General features: G+C 52.1%; 1 protein-coding gene across 1 annotated transcript; it reads left to right on the top strand.

Moving 5' to 3' along the window:
- Positions 1 to 1907: 1907 nt before the first annotated feature.
- Positions 1908 to 15495, top strand: CHGA (chromogranin A; the record flags this gene model as incomplete). The annotated part of the gene is made up of 8 exons (XM_082485664.1): positions 1908 to 1953; positions 3039 to 3085; positions 7098 to 7191; positions 7620 to 7688; positions 9810 to 9908; positions 11541 to 12038; positions 12488 to 12963; positions 15412 to 15495. The coding sequence occupies 8 exons, from the start codon at positions 1908 to 1910 to the stop codon at positions 15493 to 15495; spliced, it is 1413 nt and encodes a 470-aa protein (XP_082341790.1).
- Between the last annotated feature and the right edge of the window lie 512 nt (positions 15496 to 16007).

The following is a 16007-nucleotide window of genomic DNA, read 5'->3' as shown; positions in this document are numbered from 1 at the left end:
ATAAGATAAACTTTTATATGTAAGGATAAATAAATATTGACTAGGTAAACATAGCCTGATAAGCAGATCAATCTGCTTCTCTCTTAGGAATACATAGGAATTACAAGCTTAATAATGTTCCATATTTCAGACACGGAGACTAAAACTCTCTGGTGTATCCTGAAGGAGTAAAAGCCATTGTATATGGCACCACCACCCCCCTACACCCTAATAAGTAATTCAAGAACATACACACACACATCAAAACCCCAACCCAACAACCAAAAAGAAAGGGTAGCTATTGTTCCTGGTGGATGCAGGAAGTGCAACAAGAACTGTCATGGGTGTTCATTTCATGGTCTTATAAACATTTAACTATCAATCAATGTCATCTACAAAGTACTGTTCAGAGGATCAATTTATTTCCAGCTTTTCTCTGCTATTAAATAGAAAATGCAACAGACAAGGGGAGCTTTGATTTTGTATAAGTGGGCTTTTACAATCCAAATGTGGCTTTTGAAGCATGCATTTAAATCAGGTAGATATTAGAGGACATTTGGGAGTGGACATTTGGGAGCACATTTCCATATGCATATGGAAAGAGAAGGTGGAAACCTACAGTGCAGTCCGTACCCCTTGATCTCATAGAGAAATTCTTGTCAGCTAGAACAAATATATTATCTCAGCAAGCACAATAAGGTAGGGTGGGGTAGAAGAACAATGCATTTTTCTGAATTTGGTTCTCTAGTATGAGACATTGACTTTTGTGACGTCTGAAATTGCTTGAGGTATAGCACAGAATAGCAGTGGTGTTATTCCTAAAGAAGCATTGTCCTAAAGAAGCATTGGAGTCACTTTCAAAAGAGAATCCAGCCGTCTGACCTGACAAACACTCCATCCAAAGAACAGACAGTCATTTTGTGAAAAGCATGGAAATGCTTGTGACTAAAAGAATGGTACAATTTGTTACTTCGTCTCTCTCCCTTGTCAATGGAAACCAGTGACCAGGTAGTCTTGGTTACTTCAACTTTGGAGTGCTTAGCAGTGAGGGTGTAGCGTGATGCTACAGGTTGTTATGAACCACTGAACAAAGGATAGCAACCTTTTAAAATTTGCTTGCAGAGTGATAACAGCTGATCAATCAGCCTCTGCTGTTTACCCCAAATGGTATCTTATTACTTGAAAATCATTCATAAAATAGCTGTGACTTATAATGTCCATTGGCAAACCAGTTTCATGGTGAAGAGTTCTCTGGTTCTTGACCAGCCTTATGGCATTCCTATCTTCTGTGGAGGCATTTAACAGGCATCTAAAAACTTCAGCATCTGTTCTAAACTCTTTGAATATGTACCTTCTGTGGTCAGTGAAAGACAAGGGCACCCCTAGAGGGCAAATCCATCTACAGGTGGCTATGCTGGCTGGGGTACAAGGGGTGACTCTCACTATTACAGAGAGGGCACATATGCAGAGGTGCTTGTAGATTGTCAGTGTTGGGGGAGGCGCTGGAAAAGTGATATTCTGGAAAAACACCTCACAGCTATCCTGCTCTTGCTGAGTATGAGAAGATGGAGCAACCGGAGCCTGACAGCTTGCTGCTGGAACCCTTTGCCCGGGCAGCCGGGGGGTCGGGGGATTCCTGGCATGCGGCCACTCCTCCAACACTCGGTGAGTGGTGGAGGCTGATGGGAAGGCTGTGTGCGAGGGGAGGCGGGAGAGAGGAGGAGCTGGCTTCCTCCTGACGCCATTTCCGAGAGGCTGAGATATATAAACGAGCCGGTTGCTGCAGTGCTCCATCTGGGATTTTCAGCCAGGGCACTGGCGTAGACAAGCACGGTGCTGGTCTCCCGCCGGCACCTCGCCTGGAGCCCCCACGCCAGGGACAGACTCACCCTCTGCCCCTGTCTCCCTCCCTCCATCCCATCAGCACCATGAGCCGCCCAGAACTGCTCGCCGTCCTGCTCCTGGCCGTGCCGGGTAAGTGGGGCTGGGCTGGGGTCCGTGCCGCCCCCCCGCCCCCGGAGACCCTCAGCCCCGCGGACAGCGCTCACCCGCCACTGCCCCTTCAGCACCGCGGACAGCGCTGACCCGCCATTGCCCCTTCAGCACCGCGGGCAGCGGCCGCCGCAAGGTCACTGCCCGAGGGCCGCGCCGGGCCCTGCCTGTCCCGCGGGCCGGGTCCAGCGGGCACTGCCAGCCTGGGGAACTTCCTTTCCCTTCCCTTCCCTTCCCTTCCCTTCCCTTCCCTTCCCTTCCCTTCCCTTCCCTTCCCTTCCCTTCCCTTCCCTTCCCTTCCCTTCCCTTCCCTTCCCTTCCCTTCCCTTCCCTTCCCTTCCCTTCCCTTCCCTTCCCTTCCCTTCCCTTCCCTTCCCTTCCCTTCCCTTCCCTTCCCTTCCCTTCCCTTCCCTTCCCTTCCCTTCCCTTCCCTTCCCTTCCCTTCCCTTCCCTTCCCTTCCCTTCCCTTCCCTTCCCTTCCCTTCCCTTCCTTCCCTTCCCTCTCCCTCTCCCTCTCCCTCTCCCTCTCCCTCTCCCTCTCCCTCTCCCTCTCCCTCTCCCTCTCCCTCTCCCTCTCCCTCTCCCTCTCCCTCTCCCTCTCCCTCTCCCTCTCCCTCTCCCTCTCCCTCTCCCTCTCCCTCTCCCTCTCCCTCTCCCTCTCCCTCTCCCTCTCCCTCTCCCTCTCCCTCTCCCTCTCCCTCTCCCTCTCCCTCTCCCTCTCCCTCTCCCTCTCCCTCTCCCTCTCCCTCTCCCTCTCCCTCTCCCTCTCCCTCTCCCTCTCCCTCTCCCTCTCCCTCTCCCTCTCCCTCTCCCTCTCCTTTTCTCCCTTCTCCCTTCTCCTTTTCTCCCTTCTCCCTTCTCCCTTCTCCCTTCTCCCTTCTCCCCTCTCCAGGGAAGACTGAGGGGGGCACAATGCACACATTCAGCTGCTGTACCAAAAGACCGCTTCCACCAGAGCCAGATGCCCCTCTTCTCCACTACATTTTTTATCAGGATAAGATTTCTTTGCTCTTCTCCCAGTGGAGATGAATAACAAGCTCTCTTTTTGCTCTCCCCTCATTTTACAGCCATCTCCCTTCCCGTGACAAACGACATGAATAAAGGCGACACTAAGGTAAGGATGGGCCTGCAGTGGAAGGGGCTAAAGAATTTGAAGATTTGAAGAATGTGATGTTTAACCTCCACCCAGCTGTCAGGCTTTTGGCTGCCCCTGCTGAAATACCCTGTAGGAAGTGCCAGGGATTTGCAGGAGATCCCTACAGTAGGATCGCCCCCCTCCCCCCCCCCCCCCTAAGATTTCCCCTTTGTGCATCTGCTTGTGGGCACCTGGGCAGGAAGGAAGACCCTCAGGATGTATCAGAGGGACCAAACAAGCTTGTCTGGAGAATGGTGAGGCTGGGGATGGAGGTTGGGTATAACCCTCCCCAGTCCTCCTATTTTCAGCTTTTCAAAGCTCCCAACAGGAGGTGACTCAGGGGAGAGTGGGGGGAGATGTGATTCAGGAAAGGACATTGCTGGAACCATGTGTGTTTGGGGGTGTGTAGACATCTGTGTTTGTATGTGTGTGGTGTGTTACTTAAACATGCATGTTCCTGAAAAATAGGCAACTGGCTACTCTCATCTTGCTAATCTGTCCTCAGCTACTGCTCAGCCTGTCTGGATGTCTACAAGCAGTGCAGGACTTGGCTGACCTCTCCAACCTTCTTTTATAGGCTTCTGTGCATACATCTGTGTCATACCTCTCTGACATTTACAGCTGCACTTAACAAGTGTGTGCACTCCCAGTGGGCTTTTGGCACCTTTGCATGGGTGTGTTTGCCTGTGTTGATCTGTGACAGACCTCTCCCACCTGATATTATAATGCCTGTAGTCTTTCAGGTGAGCTGATCTTTTAGCTGCCCACACTAAGATTTCAATGGAAATTAATGTCCAGAAAGGAAACACCAGCCTTTCCCCCCTCTGCTTCTTCAATGTCTTTGTTTCCTGAAATCTTCTAGCCACATAACGTTTTTCCCCAGGCAGCAGTAGGAGAAGGCACATTCACATCACTCTCAGCAACAGGCTCCAATGTACAGTGTCTCTGCTTGTTGTTACCTACAGGGCAAGTGCCATGAGATACGCTCCCCCCTGTCCTGTCAGATGTGCCTGGGTCTGGAGAGCTGTTGCTTTGTTAAGACCTTTAGCCTGCTTAGCCCTTGCTGGGGCTGAGCCATGAGCTGTGAGCCACCGGGTGTCTGCTTCAGGCTCTGTGCTGTTGAGAAAGGGGACGCAGGGCAGATGCTTGCCCCTTCAAGGGGCCGTGCCAGAGTGGGATGGGGCATCTGGTGGGACAATCCATTAACTCCACAGTTTCCCTCAATGAGATCTATTCCCTAATATGTTCTATATGTAAAACATGACACTTCCCAATAAGCCACATCTAGCTTTTTTGGAAGTTGGTTCAACTCCATAGGAATGCTTCCACCAAGGAAGGGTTGTCTGCCAAGGCTGTCCCATCACGGGGTACTGCACTGACACAGGCTCTAACTGAGAGCAAAATCAGACCACACCTTTCTTTTGATTTTTGCTGCAACTGGAAGGAGCCGTTAGGGATCCTCTGCCTTCACTGCCCTCTGAGACACAACATTTCAGTGAAGGAAGTCCTGGTGTCATAGTACAGATCAGGGCAAGGATATCATTACATGGGTACTGCAGTGAGCATCACACCTTTTCCTACACCTCATGCTGCTGTGGATGTGCTCTGTGCCACCAGCATTTGTGGGTGGCTCGGGGCTGTGAAATGGGTACTCAGCATCTGCAGGCCTTTCCTGGGCAGCTCGTCAGACTTACGCCGAGGGCTTTCCATGGGGAGCTGAACACGACCAACACATTTACAGTATCTCTGGTGTTCGCTCACTCTTGTGCTCAAAGGACAGTTTCCCACTTACAAGCATACATTTCAGAAGGGCCTGAGCACAGCCAAGCTCAAAAGTCATGAAGTCTATCCTTGTAAGGACACGATCCTTTGGAGATATCTGTGTAGGCACAGCATGAGCAGCTCTTAAGGATCCGGTTACATGCTCACAGTTAGAAGATAGCTATGGCAAAATTCCAGTCCAAGTTTCTACACTGGATTAGTTACATTCATTTGGACAGGATCTCCTTCATTTCCTACTGCAGGTTGTTATTTCATGACCTTGCAAAGTCTCACTCTGCAAGACTGGCTCTTACAAAAAGTCAAGGAGAGTGCTGTGGAATGACTGTGCTCTTCATTTTACTATATGTTACAAAGTTCCTCCACAGAGTTGGCCGTATTTCTGTGGTGACTGATGTGTTTCTTTGTGTTCAGACAAAGACCTTAGATCAGCTTAAAAGTCTTCAAAAAGCTTGTACAGAGTGTTTCATTGGACCAGGTTCTTATTTCTCATGTTGAGAAAGTCCTTACTTCTGAGGCTTCATTGAATACAGCTGCAATAAGTGGTTCCAGAGGTTGGGAAACGTGGGAGGGAAGTATCAGAATCTGGGGTTTGTTCAATATAATGGTAGAGTGAAGTGAGGCAAAGTCATCTAAAATCAGTATTAATGGTTTGCTTGTGGTATAGGAGAATGATACCAGGGAAATGTCCCTGCTTTCTTTTTGCTAGATCTCTCCTGTAACATTTTTAATCCAGCAGGCAATCCCCTCAAACTCTGCAAATAGTTAAGAGTTCAGCATTTTATGGCTGTGATCTGCAAAAACAGAGTTGTCTCCTTACACAGGGTGAAAATTTGCCCATTCTGGCTGGTCAATGAATATATCCAATTGCCTGAATGGGCAACACTGGAGATGACTGGGAATTGCTGACTTGTGTTTAATTTCTACTGCAGCCGCAGTGCTTTGCTCTCCTGGGAACAGCACCTTGTGAGGGAGGTCAGGACTCTTAGGGCTGCCTGCAGAAATCATCAGAAGTAAGAGGTTCAGTGAGTGAGTTCTTTGTCCCCAAGGCTTACTTGTATCCTTTTATTTATTTTTTTTCAATTTAGCCTCTTTTTTCCACAGGCACTCATGAGCTCTGCATACTTTCTGGGCTGCTTTATAAATAACCATCCTTTTGAACTAAGGAGCCTGATTCCTGCACTGCTAACCAGCACTGGACTTTAGAGAATGCTGCTTTCTCTCCTGTGTGACCATTTGAGTCTACCATGACCGCACAGCAGGGGTCCTGGTAGTGCATCTCAGTGTGGCAAGTGTGCCTTCCCCCCTGCCAGAGGTGCCACTTTGCCTCTGTGCCTCTGGCTTTCATTCTCCTACCACACACACAGCACTGGGTGATCCCTGTGAGATCAGCGGTGCTGCAGCTGCAGGCTCGGTTCAAGTGACAAACTCAATTAATAAAGATTCTCACATTACACCGAAAAAAATAGGCTGCTGGAAAGAGGAGACGCAGAGTTCATCCTGTCTGGGAAGCTGCCTCAGGCAGTTGCAAATGCTTCGGAAGAACTTCCTTGCTTTCAGATGACTTGCCTCTGTGAACAGCTCTTCCAGTCTATAATAGATGACTTTAACACTCAAGCACAAGGTCAAACACTTCTCCAGAGTGTCTTGTCTTTCTCTAGGGCTTGAGATTGGTATTTCTTATCCGTGTTGGAAAGTATGATTTGCCTCATCTCACCCTCCATGCCTGGCTGCAGTCTAACTACAGCGCCCTTCTCAGGGCTCAATGAGCTTGCAGATTTCAAGGCCATCTCTTGAAGATCTTGACCACTTGTTGCTCTCTACAACCCCCCACTGAGCCCTTTTATGAGATGCAGGTTGATATATATTGACTCTCTAGGCAGATCCCCTTCAATCTCCTGATGTGCCCAGCCTCTGGGATGGGCTAGAGTAGTGAGATCCTCAGCTGAAGTGTGCATCATGTTGAAGAAGCTCTTTCCATTGCCATGTGTCATTTGCTCACTTAGTTTTGGGAAGTACCTTCTGTTCCTGCATTAGGTAAAACAGGAACCGAACATTCAGTTCTGACTCAACCAGAAAAGCAAGAGGATCTGTGCCATCATCTGCTGTGTTTTAGCCTTGGTAAAAAATAGATTTAGGGAAAAAACAAAACAAAACAAAACAAAAAGGACAATAAAGCAGTGCTTTAATTTGTATTTTTGTCTCTTTCTAGGTGATGAAGTGCATTGTAGAGGTCATCTCTGATACTTTATCGAAACCAAACCCCCTGCCGATCAGCGAGGAATGCCTGGAAACACTCAGAGGAGGTACAGGTTCAGATTTAACGCTGGGTATCAGCAAGAGCAGATCTGGCAGAGATACAAGCAGGGGCTGGTCCCGCCCTGACATGCTGTAGCACCCAACAAGGGGTCCCTGACACACTCACCTTCCTTGGGGTCACCCCACCAGGCTGCACCGGGCCCCAGAAGCAGGGACAGAGTCGCTGCTCAGCTCAGGCCATGCATCATGCTGGCACCACAGCCAGGGGAGGCGCTGGGTGACGTGAAGATGACTGGTTTTCATGGGACCTTCCTGTCATCTTAACCACACAGTTAAGAGATGTGGCAGCTAATCAGGCCAAGGGAGAAAAAAGAGTAAACGAAGAGGGATGTGACATTCGGGGTTGTTTTTTCATTTCTTGGGAGCAGGGAGAGGTTGTCTGACCACCTTCTGTATCAAGTCTCCTCTATTGCAGATGAACGAATCATTTCTATCCTTCGCCACCAAAATTTATTGAAGGAACTTCAGGAAATTGCAGCTCAAGGTACAGTTTCATTATAGTTTTTGGGAAGAGGGATTTCGTCTATTGTAGCCCATTAAACAGTTTTATTGTTTGGGTTTTTTTTTTTCTATTTTACATTAATTTGACACCATACAAATGTGCCCTAGGAAATCTAGTTCCAGGACTTCCAGTAGAGACTGGGTGAGTGGGGACAGGAATTTTGCTTATAATAACTCCAGCCTGCATCTGATGATTTAAATGACTGCCAGTGTAACTTGATGGTGATACAGAGTATAGGCCTTTTGGGGTGGAAGAACCCTAAAAGGAAATACTGTAATTTAATTCAACAAATAACCACCAGCTCCCAAGCTAGAACGAAAGACAAGAAAACCTTCACTGTTTGTGCAACTGGAGCCTAGCACTAAACCCAAGTGTGGCAGAAGGGAAGCCTGACTGAGCATCGAGCAGGACTTGCACCTAAAAGACCCCAGTGAAAGTCCCCAGTGGGGATTTTTTTGTTGGCCTCCTTAGGTTTAATGCAAGTGCATTTGGTTTGGAGAGGTGTGGGCAGCTCACCGCTTGTTGATGTAGGAGCAGCAGCAGCACAGAGCTGTACAAAGGGTGTGCAGGGGAAAAAGGGCCGTTCTCAGGTGCCCAGGTGCCCAGAGCTGGTGTGCAGGTCCCATGCAAGGCTACTTCAAAGCCGGTACAGGCCCCTCGGCCCGGGTGGCCCCACTGAGGCTGCAACAGGGATCTCCCCAGGCTGGAAGGCGAGCAGCTCCTGGCCTTCCCTCCTCCTTCTCCTTGGGGTAACCCTACTGGCAGCTCTTCCTCACCAGGCTGTCCCTGTGCCCTGCTCCTGTGTGGCACAGCTGCCGGGGATGGCTGGGAGACAGTGCCACCTTTCAGAGCAGGGAAGACACAGAGGCATCAGGGAGGAGGGAGAGGGAAAATTCAGGAACTCAGGGTTAGGAGAGGGTCCCTGCCGCTCTCAAAGCAGTAGTTTGGTCACTGCCCAAGTCCCAGTTGTGGAGGGGCCAGCTGCACAGTGATCCCAGACAGGCTCCGTGGATGCTCTGGTGATCCAGAAGAAACCCGGGCCTCTTCAGTGCGCTGGGATGCTGCTGCCCGGGCACACCAGGGTTGTGAGGGGGAGCACTCAGCTATCAGATGGGCTGTGCCGCACAACATGGAGTCCATGTGAAGGGGTTTGTTTCACAGAGGTGCATCTCGCTCCGCTCTTTCCTTGGCTTAAGCCCATCACACCATTTTGTCCTGGGGTAACATGAGCTCTAATCTACGGATCACAGTGACTGGGGATGGGATAGTCGTGTAGCCCAAGGGAAAAGCATTTCTCTTGGTCTCCTCTGTGCTGGCTGCAGCTGGCCCTGCTGAGGCTGGAGAGCCCACACCATCCACTTCTGCCCCATTAAGGCACAGAAGCAGGGCATGAGCTGGGTCAGACAGGCCTTGTTTGGCTTGTGGTTCCCGGTGGGATGGGGCTGCCTGGGGAGCTCTGGTTGCCAGCACAGCTGTGCTCTGACCTCCAGCTCATGCTGCCTTCAGGCAACGCTTTCTCCAGGGTGTTGTTTTTGTTGAGCTGGGTCTATAACCCCAGGGGCTAAGGTGTGGGACCTTGGGGCCCTGGTCCATCTCTGGAGTGGGAATGAATGCTGCTCCTCCCTCCCGGGGAGCAGACAGAGGGCAGCACCTGGGGAGAGGGGTCCCCAGGAGCAGGCAGGAGGCACAGGGGCTCTTAGTGCCCATCTCAACAGAGGTACATGGGCAGCATCTGGAAAGAGGCTACTTTTATCCTTCAATATTCTGATGCTTAAGTCTTTTGTTGGCCTCAATGTGCTGCAGTTCAGCAGCTCTTATTCCCTAGCTCTCCATCAATATCAGTTTTCCTAGCAACCCTGCTTCTCTGTTTGTCTAGAGATCTTTTTCTTTCCTGCAGATGATGTTTTTGATGGTGGTTTTGTTACTGCAGTTGATCCATGTATCCTCCAGTCTCACTTTTCCTCACAGCTCCCCTTTGGCAGACTCGTCCATTGCAGAAAATATGTATATACTTATAAAGGGCACATAACTATTTTCCTACCTCTACTTTCTGAAACACAGGCGGGGATGTTGCCTTTCCCTACTTTTTGTTACTTAATGCAGGTGCCAATGAGAGAACTCAGCAGCAGAAGAAAAACAGTGGCTTCGAAGATGAACTTTCTGAAGTCCTTGAAAGTCAGAATGACAAGAACAAGCAGAGAGGTCAGTGTCAGCCTCCCCCCCAGGGAAATCCAGGTCGGGCTGTAAACAAGGATGTTCTTTCTAACAGCCTTGATACGTCCATCTGCTGCGCATTTAGGCATCTTCTTTGATACTGCCACTGACACACACACGCAACCCAGTGTTTGCTTTGTTCTTATTTGCCAGCTGAAACAACATGTAATTTCTGAGCTATAGTAACTGGTGATGGTCAAGTTACCAAACTGCTACTGATCTTTTCCACCCTGCTGCCACGACCATCACTCTTTCCTAATGCTTAAAATGAGTCACAGCCAGGGATAGCCCATTCTGAAAGACTTAATGATATAGGCAAGAGTGATCTGGGTCTGCTCCCGCTCTCCCTGTTTCCCAGGCATCCAAGATATTAGGCTATGGATCTCTAAAGAGAAAATTGAACTTGGGATACACACAGATGCACACACCCATACAAAATACCCACATCATGGAAAGACCACATTCACTGGGATTTCCCCCTGTCGCTGGGTTTCTGTGGCCTCGCTAGAGACAGGCGTTGTAGCAGAAAGGAGGGTTCAGCTCCTTCCCTCTTCCATGTCAGGAAGAGAGGATGCCAGTGTAGGGTGACATGATTTCTTGTCCAGCAGCAGCGCCCCTGCAGAGGGTCTCAAGCAGGCTCTGGGGCGTGTGGCTGAGCCACGGCAACACAGCAGTGCTGCAACATCAGTCCAACGCCCAAAGCGATGTGGAGCAATACCCCCGGGGGCTGCTGCTGCAGCCAGCACGGCCAAAAGCCAACAGAGAGGACGGGTGGCCCTGGGTCTCCCTACACCAGGGCAGACCTGAACCTCTTGCTCCAGCTGTGTGGCAACCGCATGAGGACGAAGTGTGGCACGTTGGGCCATCCAGGCCTGCAGGCAGCCCAGTGATACCAGCGCAGTGTCACTGGTGGTCACCAGCCCTGTGTGACCGGCTCTTCGCATCCCCTCACCCCAGTGCACTCTTCAGCCCTGCTTGGGGCTGAGCTCACCCTTCCATACCCATCTGGCTTTTCCCACTGCTCTTAAGCCCCCCATCTTTTCTTTTGCAAAGTGGCTAATTATGTTAAAAGAGGCCAGTCTCTGACACCAGCCAGAGCCAATACCCAGCCCACGCTAAGCTCCTGCTGAGTGGCTGCTTTGCAGAAGCAGAGCTGCCTCCCCCTCCCCCCCTCCCAGCTTGCCCGCAAACAGCGCTGGGTCCCTTTTCAACCTGGTGGGAGAAATAAGGATGCGATGTTGGCGCAGCGCTCAGAGCGGGGAGAGCCGCGCAAGTGCCGTATCACACTGCTCAATCCTTTCATTTTACGCGCGATCTGATTTCACGGGGGGCAAGTTTGTTGCTGGCGTCTCAAGAGAAGGTGCCGAGGAGCGTGCCGCAGCAAAGCACTTCGGCATATGTTCCACTTCAACCTCGCAAGTCTCTTCAGGAGAGCAGGCACCAGTGAGAGCACCGGCTCGCCTGAACGCAAGCATATGTTGAAGTGACTTGCGAAAGGATCCACGGGCTGATTAAGCAGTTTGCTGAGCGGGGCTGAAGCTCCCTAAGCCACACGTGGGCTTTGCTGGTTGTGAAATGAGCTCTCAGGAGAGGTGTTGCTTCTTGCTCCTCCCTCTGCAGATGCGGCAGGAGAGCGCCCTGAAGAGGAGCAGCCCACGGGGTTCCTGGCTGAGCAGAAAAGCCAGCAAAATGAGGATTCAGGAGAGGAAGGAAAAAACAGCCTGGAAGAGAGGGAGCCCAGGCCACGGGATGCCGACCCTGGAGAGAAAGAGGAGCAGGAGGAAGGGGAGAGCAACGAGATCGGGGAAGCAGAGGATGCCCAGCGAGATGAAGCTTTGGACAACCACATCAGCAAAGACTTTGGTGAGGACGAGCGGCAGCAGCGAGGGGATGAAGAGGAGCAGCCTAGAGGCCCCAGGGACAGCCTGGAGCTCGAGGACGAGGGAGAGCAGCCACCTAGGCAGGGCCAGGAGCAGAGCAAGGAGGCAGCAGGGGAGCGTGTGGAGCGGGAGGACGACGGAGGAGACGATGCTGCAGAGGAGGACCCTACCGAAGCAGAGAGGTCACTTGATTTGGCTGAGGAGGACGAGGAGGCTGAGGAGATGCAGGGAGATGACAGTACGTATCCCACACGACTGCACTGATACCTACCTGGGGTGAGCTGAGAGCAGACAGATAAGAGGCTTTAAAGCCTAAAAGTTCAGGCAGGTGCTTACCAGGTTTACAGAAATACCCCCGCCGACAGCCACCCAGACCCCCCCGCAAGCACCTGACCACGTGGGCCCACGCACAGCAGGTAACATGTGCCCGGCAGCTGCCTGCTGCTCAGTTTTTGTAGCACCCGGGGACAACTAGTTTCTTTTTTATTAATTTCCTGTGTGGTTTTTGACAGCTGCCTCCAAGCCCTGTGACTGACATGGTGACGTGAGAGTGGGTATTTCCAGAATCCTGGGAAAAGGAGCCTGAGTCAGGAACCCCACCTTGCATCACCCCTGAAGGCTGGGTTCAAAGGGGGAGTGTAACTGGGTTAACACTTGTGCTCACTGTTGTGTATAATGCTTTTTCAGATAACGACGATGCTCTGGGATTTGGCAAAGACAGACAGAGCTCTGAGGAGGAGGAGGAGGAGGAGGAGGAGGAAGAGCAGCCCCAGGCACTGAGAGGAGGAAGACATCGCCTGGAGGATGAAGGGATGCAGGGGGAGAAGGACACCTTCCAGACCAGGGATGCCAAAAGCAGCGAGATGGAGGAGGAGTCCTCCAGGGAGTGGGAAGACTCCAAGAGGTGGAACAAAATGGATGAGCTGGCCAAGCAGCTGACGTCGAAGAAGCGCATGGAGGAAAACGATAGTGAGGAAGACCCAGACAGGTCCATGAAAATGGTGTTCAGGTCCCACAAGTATGACTTCAGTAGTCCAGAGGAAGATGTGAGAAGGTCGTGGAAGCACCACTCGAAGGAGGACAGCAGTGAAGGAGGCTTCCCGCTTGCTCCCATGCCTGAAGAAAAGAAGGATGAGGAAGGCAGCGCTAACAGGAGAACAGAGGTTGGTGTACGTAGCCTTAAGAATTAATCCCACTCAGTTATTACTCGGGAATCCAAACTATGCTTGGAGATGTGGATAGTACCTTGCATTATGCAGCCAGCATCGGTTCTCTGTCACATTAAGGAGTAGATTGGTGACCTTTTAGCCATTCAGCCCTGGGTATTATTGAGATCTGCACCTGTCTGTCCCTTTGGGTTTTTTCCTTGTTTTAATGACTAGTGGAAAAACAACCCCTGCCCCAGAGACTCTTAAAAATGAGACAGGACTTTTGCACTGGTTTTGCACTGGACAAGGTGACTGGAGCTGTCTCTGAAGCCTGGGGTTGGGTTTTGTGTCCCAAAGCCCCTCCAGGTCAAAGGGAATATTTTCCCTGGCTCAGGGATGGAGTAGAGTCAGACCTCTTACAGAGGCAAACGGGGGTGCAGCTGTGGTGAGAGAGCTGAGGCGTTGGAGTGGAAATGGCTGACAGATCTGTGAATGTATCTGAGCCAGGCTTCCAAAGTCAGACACCTCCTTCCCTGGTACCTCGCGTGATGCTATGTGGTAGCTCAGCACCTCCCTGGCAGCCAGGAGTGGCGGTTTTGCCTTTGTGCTGAGGCCCAGCTCCAGGCATGGATGATTATTTGCGATAGCACAGGGGGCTGGATGGTGGAGCCAGGCATGGGGTCTGCGGGTGTTCACTCTGGGACAAGCCATGATCAGGAGCCTGGGAACAGACCGGGGCAGCAGGGGAGTGGATCCAGTTTGCTGCAGCTCTCTTGCCTCCAAAACACCCCTGTTGCCTTAGTTACGCACCAAAACATTGCCCCAAATTTGCCCCTCAGCACCCCCTGCTGAGAGGGCATCTCCAGTCGTGCTGGTTCAAAGCAAAGCCAGGCGTCTCGGTGCCGAGCAGGGATGCAGAGGGTGCCCGCGGAGGAGGTGGGCACCTGCCCCATCTGCCTCCTCACCACCATCTGCGCACGTCCCAGGTCGCTCCCCGAAGAGGGCTGCTCCCCAACCACCCCTGCCAGCCTTGTCTGCAAGGTGGTGGGCACAGCCTCCGAACAGGGATGGGGAAGGAGGTTGCTGAGGCTGCAAAACTGCAATGTTTACAGTTGCGACAAAACTTTTGGGTGTTTTTTTTTTAAAAAAAAAAACTAGGTCAAGGCCCCTGGGAGATAGTGAGGAGGCATCAGACTGGTCACCTGGCAGTGAGGGAAGGCACAGGCTCTGGCTCTGCCAGAACAGCTGCCACCCTGTCCCCTCTCCTGGCTTTTGGGCCATGTGGCTGCATGGCTTGGCCAGTGAGGCCAGCATGGGCACAGCCCGGGGCTGTGAGCACTGTCTCCTGCACTTGCCAGGGCTCAGCACACCCGAGCCTTCCCAGGGGCTGAGCCATGGGCTGTGCGGAGGGGCAGCACGACTTTTTCCCTGTTGAGGAAAATAGTTCAGGGATGAGAAAAACGCCTTTTTTTTTTTTTTTTATAACATACTTTATTTTTTTTCACACTGGCCCCACGCAGTGCAGGCCGGTGGCTCAGCGTCGCCCCATGCTTGGTGGCTGCTGCAGGCAGCAGCATGGCCCCACTCCCTCCACATGGGAGAGGGACTATCACCTCAGCTCTGCTGACAGAAAAAGGCACTTTTAGCACAGATGGCCCCAAGTTTGCTCTCGCAGAGCCTGCTGCTGCTCTGGGCAAGCCCCCGGAGATGCAGCTGTGAGACACAGGCAGGGCTGGGGCTGGCAGCGAGACAGGGACAGTTGCGTATGACCGGAGTTCAGGCAAAGCCACATGGTTATGAGTTTGAGTACCTGCACCAGATAAAATAGCTTCGGGTGATGGCATAGATGCACAACAGCCACTACAGAAAGGCCACCAAGCGATGGGCAACATGAGCCTTAAACTGATGGGTCCCTCAGTCACCGTTTTCCCAAATGGAAAAGCCTCTTCTGGTCCTGGAGGTGCATGTGGACGCCCAGCGCCGCACGGGGAGAGGGGACACCGCCATCTCCTCCACCAGCGGGGCACACGCTGACCTTGCTGCGGGTGGCAGGCACCCGTGCCCATCTCAGTTTGTCGCCGCTGCCTCAACACAGGCACCTGGGGCCGTCTGGCAGGACCCACCCCAGGGCCGGTCCCCCAGCAGCCATCTCCCTCCAGCCCCAGGCTCTGGAGGGGGAGACCCCTTGGGGGCTGCCCTGCCCGGCAGTGGGGCTGGGGAAGAACAGGCTTGTCCCCATCACCAGCTGCAGCGATTTCACATTAGGACAGGACTAATTAGAGTTGCGCACAGACAACATCTGTCCAGAGGAGTGGGCTGAGGGGACAGGGTGAGAAGCGGCCTGTGCTCATGCCACCCCTGGCAGCTAGCCCCGGGCGAAGCTTCCCATAGCTATGGGGTGTGGGGGGGATAAAGGGCTGCCCACTCATGGCCGCTGACACGTGTCCTGGGCTTTCCTTGCAGGACCAGGAGCTGGAGAGCCTGGCCGCCATCGAGGCCGAGCTGGAGCGCGTGGCCCACAAGCTGCATGAGCTGAGGCGAGGCTGAGGGCACCAGCCCTCCCTGCGCCAGGGAAAGCCACCGCTGGCCACCCTCTTCCTCCCTCCCCACCGCATTTTTCGTTTCCCGATTTAAAAGCAATTGAGCCGGAGCAGAAGCGTCGTGCCTAGGAAACCGCCCTCGCTAGCGCCCAGGCCTGCCTTCCCTCGCCATCGTGTTGTGCCCATCACCGCTTCTCCACCTCACGCTCCCCTGTCCCCACGGATGCCCACCTGCCCAGCTGGGCGCCAGTGGGCACGAAGTGCAACCTACACGCGTGTTTTTCTGTCCGGGTGGGGGGGGGTTCCCTCTTTTTTTTTTTTTTTTTTAAAAAAAAGACAAGACAGCTTTCTAGAAAGTTCTCCTTCCACTGGTAGTTCCACTGGGTAAAAAAAAAAACTGCAATAACTTGTTACCTTTTGATTAAAAGCTGAGAACTCTGACTGTAATATATTCTATATAAAAAATTTATCTAATGAAAAATAAAACTGCAGTGGGTTCCTTCCTTTATTCTGGCAGCT

The sequence above is a fragment of the Vanellus vanellus genome (genome assembly GCF_965231255.1).
Source record: "Vanellus vanellus genome assembly, chromosome: 6".
Classification (NCBI taxonomy): Eukaryota; Metazoa; Chordata; class Aves; order Charadriiformes; family Charadriidae; genus Vanellus; species Vanellus vanellus.
Note: the sequence above shows the minus strand (reverse complement) of the source record. Positions and strands in the feature narration are given on the sequence as shown.